The 12,296-nt window shown below is 33.8% G+C and overlaps 1 protein-coding gene across 2 annotated transcripts; it reads right to left on the bottom strand.

The window, feature by feature from the left end:
- Positions 1-228: 228 nt before the first annotated feature.
- On the bottom strand, positions 229-5,762 carry LOC141648559 (putative LRR receptor-like serine/threonine-protein kinase At2g16250). 2 transcript variants are annotated; one of them, XM_074457286.1, is made up of 5 exons: positions 3,154-5,762; positions 2,509-2,637; positions 2,039-2,061; positions 727-1,259; positions 229-616 (listed from the first exon to the last, which is right to left on the bottom strand). In XM_074457286.1, exons 1-4 carry the CDS (start codon positions 5,145-5,147, stop codon positions 733-735), a joined length of 2,673 nt encoding a protein of 890 aa, XP_074313387.1. In that variant the 5' UTR covers positions 5,148-5,762; the 3' UTR covers positions 229-616; positions 727-732. The 2 variants fall into 2 exon arrangements, with proteins under 2 accessions (XP_074313387.1, XP_074313388.1); XM_074457287.1 differs by having other exon boundaries at positions 229-1,259; positions 2,518-2,637.
- Positions 5,763-12,296: the final 6,534 nt, after the last annotated feature.

Here is a 12,296-nt window from a genome sequence, read left to right as displayed (position 1 = left end):
GTTTATTATAAACAGCCCGGGTTAGACTTCGTTAAGTTTTCTTTCAGTTCTCCTAAGAACACATCATCACTTCTCTTCTCAACCAAATGAGCCTCAAAATGGCATTAAACTATATTTCTCCAAAAGTACGTTTTTGAAGTCAGTAGTCGCCGCCTTCGCTAAGCTAGAACTCACAGTTACTACTGTGAGTTGTGACCAAAACACACATTATAATAAATAATACATGAATTTTGAGTACCGTAATCGGCATAATGAATTAAGAAAAAATGAACGTCTTTTCTCCTGCAATAGCAGTCTAATAGAGAATTAAGAAAAATGAATCTAAGCTACAGTATAATAAATAGATCACACTTCCACAACATAGACCCAACAAATCAAATAAGATCAATTACAGAAAAAATTATACTGTAGCAGCAGCAGCTTGTTTTTTGTTGCTTCCCATCACAATTCACAAACAAATGAGACCAATGACTTTCAAGAAGCACCATTTATCACTTGAAAACCCGGATACTGGCACGAAACCCCAACCAACCAACCAACAAAATTGGCCCGAAAACCCACAAATTTCTTAAAGCAAACATGATGTGCCAAGTTCATATACCGGTGAGTCCGGGACCTAAATGTGTTATTGACAAAGAACAATCAGTCAAATTCAGTTTAATTCTCGGCTTGTCTCTCTACATTTTTTGCACATGTATTTCGTTCGCTGAATGAATGAATGTCTACCTGGAACTATTGTCCTTGTGGGGCTGCATTATCGGCCCCACCAACTATTCGCCCGCTTCCCAGAGACCCGGCAGTTTCCATAAGGGGAGCTGACGTAGCAGTCGCAGGGCCCACTTCCAAGCTTTGTCTCCAGCTCCCGAAAACCGAGGTATTCCAAGATTCTCTAGATGAAGTTGTTCTAAGCCTTGCCGAGCCTGTATTCTCTTCTCTTACGACCTTCAATGGGTTCTCGAGTGCTTTAAGAATATATCTCATGAGGGGCCGCCTCGAGGGTCTCGGGTTGAGACATGATCTGGCAACGATAGCCATTGCCCAAACTTCTTCCAAGAGGTCTTCATCGTAAATCAATGTGGGGTCCACGATTTTGGTCACGAGTTCTTTGTCGTATATATTTATGTAGGATAACGTTTGCTCGAGCCACTCCTTCATGCTGGCATCGTTAGAAGCGCTAACACCCAGCTTACCTGTGACCAGCTCGAGTAACACCTTACCAAAGCAGTAGACGTCATAAGCACTAGTTGATGTCTGAGAACCTGCCAAGAAAAATTAAGGAAATTGTTGATGAAATCAAACCAAATTAACCGAAATAACCCGGAAAACTGTCCATCAAAATCAAAGGGTCATTAAAAGGAAAGAAAAGTCTAAAGAATAAGTACATTGCTACAATGACTTTACTGTCGTCAAGCATTTAACTTAACTTTTCGGCATCCAAACCTCCCTATCTTAGTTATTCCATAGCTTAGGACCATATTTTGCAGCTCAAAAGTAGGGGTTATCAAACGGGTGCTTCAGCCGGGCCTAAATGGATTTAAAGGCCCACGGACACGCAATTAGCGTGTTTGAGATACAGTAGTGGACCGGATTTTTGTGTATTTTCAAAGTGCATTGTCCGCTCCCCCTTCTTTTGCAGGCCAGATAGGATAGGCAGAATGGCCTATGAATAAATCTACTCAAAAGCTTTATTTTAGTTTTTTTTTTTTTTTTTTTTTTTTTTTTTTTTTTTTTTAATATTTAGTTCAGAATGGCCTATGAATAAATACGAAGACTTTCAGTGGAGAACTCTCAGTAAGCCAAATCCAATCCATCATTATTCAGCCTTTAAGTGTTTATCCTTCATCAGATTACGCCCAAGAACGCTGATATCTACGACATAGAAACAGATGCTACTTAATCTCAACCTAAAATGGCTTTAATATGATTAACAGGCAATTTTCGGCAGAATCATAGAGCAATATCTTATATCAAGTACTAGGAAGTAGGAAAGCATCGAGGAAAAATTCAAAATTCGATTATGATTATGAAATTTTCATACCTGATGGCCCTTCTTCAGAAGTCCTGCAGAAAATATAAATGCACGTAAGAGTCGCTTCATTAACAGCAAGAGTAATAAAACCCAAAAAAAAAAGGATTATATAAGATGCATGCTTAAGATTGAGCTTATGCAAAGTAAATGAAGCACGCAATTGACTTATGGAAGAAGGTAATTACGAAAGCTTCATAGAAGCTGCAAATTTTCCATGATATACGCAAACAAGACGATAGTGAATTTTCTATGAGGTGGTCTCACGTGTGAGAGCAATCCCATATCCTTATTATTCCTCATTTAGTTGCATGGATAGGATCACAGGTGAGACCGTCTCGTATAAATGTTTCGAGACAAGATATAACATCCAGAACTAAAATATGCCTACAAAAAGGAGTGCAAGTGAAAGACGACTTGACATCACAATCATACTACGTATGAGATCTCTCAAATGGTCAAAAACGAAGTAGAGTACTCACTGTGGCAACCTGAACAATCTTGTAATCACTCCAGGTTGGGTATCTCCTTCCTGAACTCGGACCTCGCCAAGGCTGCCGAGCCTTACTTCAAATTTATCGTCAAGGAGTATGCTGCTTGCTTGCACATCCCTTCATAACAAGAATAAAAAAAAGTTACAGGTTGTAATACAAAAAAGAAAGAAGCATCTCAGATGTAGAAAAGAAAGCGAAAGGATTAACAAACATAGGGTAGGAAACTCTACTTTCGCTTTTAAATAATCCCCTTCTCCACCTTAGGTTGTCTAAAACTCTAAAACCTTTTAAATGGAGTCATTGTTCCGTTAAGCAGTTTCACGACTCACCTTACATTTTACACATAAGAGACCTCAGTTACGTCAGTGTCCCTCACACCTTGAAATAAATGATCTTACCAAAAAGAAAATCTTGAGCATTTTAGTGAAAATCTTCAGCAATACTCCGTATAACTTTCCTTACAATAGCAGGATGTCTACTTTTTTCCCTATTCTTATCTTTACCATGACAAATGGTAGGCAAGACATATAATTAACCATTGACGCACTATTAGAACAATCACCGACATCAAATGCTTAGAAAGACTGAAAAGCAATCAGGAGAAACAAACAGAATGCATGTCATGTCGTATACCTGTGAACATATGGTGGGTCACATTCATGATGCAGATATGCAAGACCCTCAGCTGCTCCTATTGCTATCTTTAATCTTGTTATCCAATCAAGGGATTGCAAATTATCGTCATCCGCATTAATCTTCCGGAACAAGGAGCTAGACAAATCAGAATTAGGCATGTGCTTGTAAACAAGGTATTTCTCGGGGTTTTCCTGATCCAAGCAGTAGCCCAGTAGAGGAACAAATCGAGGGTGCGATACTTTACTGAAAAAGTCCAACTCTACAAGGTACGCCTCCCTCTTAGCGGAATTCGAGTTGATTCTCTTGATCACCACGGGTATTCCACCTTCTAAGACACCTCGGAATAAATCCCCAGAATGACCATTTTTTATGAGATTAGCATCGTTAAAGTTGCCAGCAGCTAAAAGCAGCTGCTGCTGTGTAAATTTGTCTCCAAGACTCGAGAAATTGATTGTCACTCCCGGGGAAGTTGGGCCAGCACCGGCAGCAGGGGTTGGGTCCACACCAATGCTTCTTTGATTCGTTCCGCCATTCCTTCGGGCACATAAGATTAGAAATAGCACGAGAAACAACAATAGCAGAACTCCCACTCCCCCCAAAATTGCAGCCAACAAAATATTGCGCCGCCTGTTGCTTTTTCCTGGCACATTTCCAGCAGTTGGGGTCACATTTGTCTTTGGAATCCCAAAATTGTCAAAAACTAAACCTTTAGAAGCATAAAAGGAAGCACATTCCTCCCGTGTCCGCTGATTTGTAGCATTTTGGAGACAATTATCAGTGAAGGATGTACTGACGTTCAATATATCTGGTATCTTCCCCTCAAAATAATTGCCAGACACATCAATCAAATTAAATCTCTGAAGCACCATCGATAATCCACCATAATACTTATTATTAGAAAGATTAAGGACTTGGACTGAAGATGTAGCATTGGCATTGAAGCTGACATTCGGAAGCATACCCGTAAAGTTATTTCCAGAAACATCTACAAGCTGCAATGTAGGCATTGTCCATAATGCATCTGGAACCTTTCCTGAAAAGTTGTTATGGCTCAAAACCACAACTTGCAACTGGGTCAACCCCGGGAATAACCCAGCTGGCAGTTCACCAGAAAACAAGTTGTTCCCAATCACTAATTTCCTCAAGCTCCTCAACCCCCTCAAATCCGGAGGCAATACACTCGTCAAAGAATTAACACTAAGGTCAAGGTCAACGAGCGCCTTTAGATCACCAAGTTGAGGGGGAATATCAGATATGAGCATATTGTTAGAAAAATTCAAAGTCCGGAGACTGGATAACATCCCAATGCCAGGAGGGATAGGCCCGGATAAGAAATTCCCCGAGAGGTCAAAAACGGAGATATTCTTAAGGGAAGATACAGAATCAGGAATCGAACCCGTGAGTTGATTATGAGAAAGATCAAGAGTAGAAAGATTCACCAGTTGACCTAACGCAGCCGGAACAATCCCACTGATATTATTATGAGAAAGAACCAAAACACTCAACCTAGTCAAATTCCCCAAGCTAAAAGGGATAGTACCCTTAATGTTACATGAACCAAGATCAAGCACTTGCAAATTCCCCAAACTTTGACCAAACAAATCGGGTATTTGTCCCGGGAGCACGAAACCTGAAGCATTAAAACTAGCTAATTGGGTCAAATTAGCAAGAGGATCAACAGAAAATTGAGGGTTTTGACCCCCAATTCTAGTCCTCCTAAACCCTGATACATTAACACCAACAACAGACCCATTAACACACTGAATTCCTTTCCAAACTGAACAAGGGTCAGATTTAATAGGCCAATCCCGGGCTCGAATTCCTAACCCTGATCTGAGTTGAATCAATGCAAATCTCTCAGGTAACACAGTAACAACTTGCTGCTGAGTTTGACCAACAACAACCAATGTACTACCTCTAAATCTCAACAACAATACAATTACCAAAATAATCAAAGAATTTGGTACAACTCTAAATCCAACCATTTTCATAATATCAACAATAACAAATTCAACAATGAAATTAGTACTAATTTCACTGATCTAAACATCATTTTACCACCAAAGTTTCCATCTTTCTTCCACTAATCTTCTGAAAACACATATTTTTGACAATAATCAGGGTAGTTGAGAAAACCCATTTGCTTAATTCCACATATCTTGCTCAAAGATTTCACCTTTTTCTTAAAGTAACATTAAAAATTTCACTAAAAGACAGGAACTTTTCAGCTTACCTTAATTCAGAAGCTTCAAATTTGCTGATTTTTTCAATTTTTCAATATCTTTGAGTAAAAATCATGCCCTCCATGTCTTTTTTTAAAATTAAATTTCCCTTTTTCCCTCTTTTAATTCTTACTAATTCAACTTTTTTTTTCTCTCTCAAAAATGGAGTTGAATCCAGGAGGGAGAAAAATAGAAACAGTAAATAAATGATAATCCTAAAAATTAAAATTAATAATAGGATGGAATAATTTAATTATTAAGAAAAATGGTGAATAATTTATAGTACAAATAATATGGTAAGTGTTGATATTGGTGGAGTTTGAAAAAGATCTGATGTATAAAAAGATGGGATGGTCAAAGCTGTCTCTCTAATACTAATTGTCTAATTGTATTATTTTTTCCTAACTTAGATTTATTATGAACTATTGAACATGTCACTCTCTCAAACATAACAAAGACATGGCATACTTTTTTTCATTTCCAACAAGTTAAAAAAAATAGAGGAATTTAATTTTTTGATGATGACATTTTGTTTGGATTTTTCTTTTGGTGTTAGTTGAAATATTTTGTACATTTTGTTTTCTCATCATGTTTGTTGTGAATTGGGATATGGTTGGGAGTTTATTTTGTTTTTGAAAGATAAGGGAATCCACAATCGTTATTTTTGGTGTACACTACTACACCGGGTAATCCGAATATACGTGAAAGCATGTAAATCATGTATATCAGGTCAATTACCTTTTTTAGGGGATAACAGATTCAAAATAGTCTAGAGTATATATAATATAAGTATCAGTTTATATTAGTTTTCGTAAGTTTATCTTAAAATTATTGTAAGTGTGAAATGAATCAAATTATGTACCTCAAGCACTATTTGCTCAAGTAATTGATTGAGTGAAGATTTGAATGTCTTAAAATGTATAGGCGACTAAATTAGGTATATTGGATTATAAACTTTATTTTATTCCATGAACATCGTTTAAGATACGATTATAATCTTAGAGATATCACACAAACGAGACTCGAAGACAAGTTCATCAATATGTATAGTAACTATGTAAGTAATCTCAGTATTGCCTACTGAAATAGATTAATTATGATCATGAATTTTAACTAACTACTATCCAATTGGTATGACAATTACAGAATTACTAGTACAAATTTAATTTAACAAGCAACAACCAATTACTATTACAAGACCAACTCATTTAAATCTCTGGTTCTGTTGCTCTCAACTATCTCTATTTAACATTTTGTCCAAAAGTAATGCTCACATCCCTTTTTCTAGCCCTTGAAGACAACCACTACTTCTCTCTCAATAGTGCTAACAATTTGATGGTTAGTAAACATCCAATCAATTTGTTGTTGGTCTAAGTAAAGCTCTATTTGAGGTTGGGACTTTAATCTCTAATCCCACTTTCCATGGTTAGAAAGTAAAATAAGCTTACCAAATTTACTAAAAATATCACATTTAGGGGTGTAATCGGGTTGATCTGAGTTCGAGCTTGACTAGGCTCGACGATCAGCTCGAGATTTGAGTTCAAGCTCAAGTTTGCCTCGAAGCACGCCGGACCTAAATTGAAGCTCAAGCTTGGGTTAGACAAAAGTTCAAGGTCCATTTATCATTATTTTGTTTTTCTGACTAAAAATATTTTTAGAACATAACAAATACAGTATAATAAAAAAAATCGTGAAAACGACAAAGAAATTCAGATAAAGAAAATGTACAAAATGTATGGGGTTAAATGGACTATTAGAATGACTCAGACACACAATAATCACATTTTATACTCCCTCCAATTCAATTCATTAGTAGCATTGACTTCTTGGTGGTCTTTAAGGCGACATGAACCGTAATTTTCTTCAATTATACACGTTTTTTTTTTTAAAGAAAAAAAAAATACTCGTATAATTTATGAAAGTCTTTTCTCATAACAAATCTACATATGATAGTTTCATCTTTTAAAATTTTATACCTTTTCTATATTTATGGTCAAATTTTATAAAGTTTAACTTTAAAATTGAATAATATTGGGGAATGTGGTGATTCGGTGAACTAAATTGGAGGGAGTACTCCGTATTATATTATTCATTTCATTATAGTACCGTGGTACTAAAGACTCACTATGGCCCGCAAGGGTGAAATCTAATAATTAAAACATGGGTGTAATTTGCATAGGTTTCAGGTTCAAGCCTTCTCAAGAACAATTTTGTGGCCTATTTAAGGCCCGAGGTTATGCCGCCTAGACTCTGAGCATGTCACCCTCGGGTTAACCTAGTATACGTGGTTTGCAAGCTATAATGTATACTCGGGGCCTCGAAGGTTTACCCAGTGCGTATCAAAGATAGCGCTGCAGGTTTTCTCGTCAAAAAAAAAAAAAAACACAGTATGTTTATACAACTTCTTTACACCACATTTATCAGAAAATTGGATGTACAGAACTACAGATAGACATATTATTGGATTTTTTATAATACAAAAACCCTAAAAATGGCTTGCACGCTTCAGTATAGTTGATTCAAGTCTCATCAAACTATGTGTTTACTACTACAAATGTCGGGGAACAGTTGGTAAAGTAGAGGAGGAAATCTCTTTAATTTTTGACAATCAATGTTCCATGTAGAGCTGGCAAAAGCTGACCCGACCCGAGGAACCCGACCTGATCCGCCCGAAACCCGACCCGATACAACCCGAAAATTGGGTGACCCGAAACCGAACTGACCTGACCCGAACCGACCCGATAACCGATAGCAGCCTATTTTTTTCCAACCCGAACCCGACCTGAACCGACTCGACCCGACCCGTGACCCGATATTTTCTCAACCCGATAGATGACCCGATAATGAACTAGCTTAATAATGGTTTAAATAACACCAAATTGATATTCATCTTAATTATTTTCACTTAAAACTACAATTAATACACCTACCCATTATTTAAACATAAAATAACCATCTAAAACTAAATATATAAGATAAAATATATGCTGATAACCTGACCCGACACTGACCCGTTAATAACCCAACCCGACTTGCCACCCATTGATGACCCGACCCGAAAATGACCCGACATGAACCGAACCGACCCGAACCTGTCCCTGACCCGATATAACCTGAACCCGAAATGACCCGACCCACCTTGACCCGACCCGTAACCGACCCGAGTGACCCGATTGCCACCTCTAGTTCCATGTATCCATATATATTTTGGAGTAATTGTGAGAGACCTACCACCAATTTCCCTCTCTCTTCTAGTATCAATCTAAGGGTTCTTGTAAAGATATACATACGGAGTACCAATCACATATTTTTATACAAGACGGGATATCCGTCTTAAACATAAACAGTTAAAATAATTGATAAGATAACAAGTTGAAGTGTCATGAGAATGACAAAATAACTTATCCTATCAGCATACTTATACGAGTTAAGTTGACAACTGTTTTAAATCGAGTGTGCATAATTTATCTTTTAAGGAAGTCCAATTGTATGCAAAGTATATGCATCCATATATTTCTTACAAGTTTTATACAAAGTATAGTTTTTAAGTTTTTATTCCACATTCTTTGTATCCTTTGAAATTTTTAAGGTATTTTATCATCAAAAAGCATTTAAGGATTTATATGGCAAATTTGGACACGATTTTTTTTCCCAAATGTCTTGATTGAGTGTACAAAAATATATTGTTCACTTTTGAGGGTCTCTTTTAATGAATAGGATTATTATTTCTAACCTAAACCGATAGATTTTAAAAGTGTATATATTCTTTATTTTCAACCTAAATGGCACATTTTAATAATATCTTAATTAAAATGTAGCTTTACAAGCGAATTTTAAAACCTACTATCAGCCACTTATATCAGGTTTCAAAAGGAAATACCCTAATAAAACAAAATGATAATTTAATTTTATATGTCTTAGGTTTCGGCAAGGATTATCCTAAGAACATAAAAGATATCCAACTTCTCGCTCCATCTCAATATTAGACCCGTTTCGACTTTTATTGTTCGTTATGCATCTTATGACCATTAATCTCTCTATATATACGAAGTAACTAAGTAAATATTAGATTGGTCACATTTAATTTATAGAATAATTATTTTCATATTCGTTTAAAAAAAGTTGTAACTAAAGTAAACAAGACAATATAAAAACGTCGAATTGAAGAAAGTACGTTAAAAAGATTAGCAAATGGGTTTACGTTCGAATGATCAAGAAGGGGTACAATACAATTATTATGAAACTTTATGTTTCTTCTAAATTTAAAATTCTAATATTATTATGTTATTGTGAATCTGTGAAATTAATGATTGGTGATATAATGTGACCACATGTGAGAAAATATAAAATTATTAAGGAGTTGTTAACTTGTTATGACCAAATTAATTATCAACGAGACCTTACTTTACCAACTTAAGAGAGTAGTGCATGGTGTACTATGATGAGGTTTCGAGCACGTGCAACCTAGCTGCCAACAATTAACATTATTACCCTAAACTAACCCGGCCCACTAATTAATACAAAACTAATTATTCAATTAGTGTGCCATTGGTGTGTAAGTAAACCCCAAAAGCTTAGGTTTGAAAAGTGGAGTTCAATCATTAAATCAAGTTAATATTTGGACAAGTGGAATAACATTATTGAAAGTTAAATTACATTTTGAAATAATCTTTTTAAGTATTACGTTATCGTACATAATAGTTAGAAGTAAATCTGTCAGATTTTAAAGTTATTGAGTTGTTACGAAAAAGGCTACACATACACGAGGTGTATGAGAAAACCATACACGGCCAATGATTTCGTGACATGTGGCTAACTTGAGTCAATCTTAAGTGATTAATTAAGGGTTAAATTGGTAATTAAATATATATAGTTAATTTGTTCACCACATGTAGTTAACATTATTTAGGGTAATTTTTTTTATTCTCTTGTTTTATATTATAACTATTATTATTATTATTATTATTATTATTATTATTATTATTATTAATTACAATTTTTTTTATCAGTTATCCCTAATAAAACTCGATTTATTCAATTAATTAGAAATCAATTAATCCTAATTCAATTAATTAAATATTTTTATTATTTTTTTTAATGAAATGTTTGTTTTTTTCTTCACTTAATTTTGTTTTTAATTTTTACGGTTATTTTGATAAGGTTTATTCATTAAAAAATATGGGAAGATTTTGGTGCCTATCAACAGTAAGATCAAATTTTCAAAAATAAATTCCTAAAAACAAGCAAAAATATTTTCACAATAGGAAATCTAAAAGATTAAAAAAATCTTTTTAAAAGCGCAGTTTCCATACTTAAAAACTAAATTCCTAAAATCAAGGAAAGAATACTTAAAAAAAGGAAACTTTGAAATTTAAAATCAGATTTTAAAAAAAAAAGCAGTTTCTATACTTAAGAACCTAATTTCCTAAAATCGAGGAAAAAATATGTTTAACAAAAGAAAAATTTAAAATTTAAAATTCGGAATTAGAAAATGTGGAAGTTTTACAATATAAAGATTTGTAGTGTGTTAGTATTATGTGCTCATACCCTTGCATACTTGGTTATTAGTAGCTTTGCCAAAAGATGCTGCTAAGTCCACCCGTGTTCGAATCTTAATAGCCACTTTTTTTTTTTTTTTTTTTGCCTTTTTTCCCTTATTCCACACTAACGCAAACAATTTACATCAAAACTAACCTGCACATACGAGATTAATTTAACCCTAAAAATTGATTAAGAATACGATTTTTAAAAATATTTGATTAATTTTGGTTGCTATTTGACTAACGCAAACAATTTGATTAAGTTTTAGGTTACGATTTGGATTAATTGTGGTTACGATTTTGATTATTGAGTTAGGGTTCATCAATTTGATTAATACAAATGAATTAGGTTATCATTAATCAAATTAAATTAGGATTAATTCGATTTTCATTGATTAACAATAGGATAATCGAATTTCATTGATTAACCGAAATAACAATAGGGTTACGATTTTGATTTTAATTAAATTTGGGTTAATTGATTTTCACGAATTAAATTAGGGTATTCATCAATTTGATTAATAAATTAAATTAGAGTTTGATTAATTGAATTCAATTTTTATCTATTTTATTTTATTGTTTTTAAAAAACCGATTTTCCTAATTATAAAAGCTAAATAACAAAAAAAATATAAATAATAACATAAATTTAGGTAATTAAAAGAAATTAAAGAAAGTCAAAACAAATTAAAAAACTTCCATAAAAATGGTTAACTACTATAGTTAACTTATTAACCCAATATGTTAAATTACTAATCTAACCTTACTCTAACCTCTACAAGTTAACTCTAGTTTGCCATGTGGCGCATTTTCATTGGTCGTGTATGAGGTGTATGAGTATCATCTTTCAGTTGTTACGGAGTCAGATTCAGTTTTCTTGTGCAATATCCGATTTTAAAGTTATTTATATTTATTAAAGATCTTTATTTTTTCCTAAAGAACTCTTTTTAGACATTGCATAGTAAACAAGGCAACATCTTGTTGTTTTTTTAAGAAAAAATATGCTAATGTTGAAAATCTCAATCCTCTATTTACTAAATGAATAGACGAAACTCCAATTTTTCCCGCCTAAAACATATTTCATAGAATAGTGTTTGGTATTTTTAGACAAATTTATCTCCGATCTTTTTAGGATAAGGAAATTCTTTTTTTAAAGAGCTTATTGATAAAAAATTTATTAACTTTTTATGATAAAAAGTTGCGTCTAAAAAATATGATATTAGTAAATATTTGTTAAATTCATTGACTTTTTATGATAAAAATTTGCAGCTAAAAAAATATGTTGTTAGTAGGTATTTGTAAATTAACGTCATTAATTTCTCGGTAAAAAAAACAAAACAAAAAATTCAAAAAAAATACTCATTTTATTACTTCTTACG

Source organism: Silene latifolia, chromosome 3, assembly GCF_048544455.1.
Source record: "Silene latifolia isolate original U9 population chromosome 3, ASM4854445v1, whole genome shotgun sequence".
Taxonomy (NCBI): domain Eukaryota; kingdom Viridiplantae; phylum Streptophyta; class Magnoliopsida; order Caryophyllales; family Caryophyllaceae; genus Silene; species Silene latifolia.
This window is presented reverse-complemented; position numbering and strand designations above follow the sequence as displayed.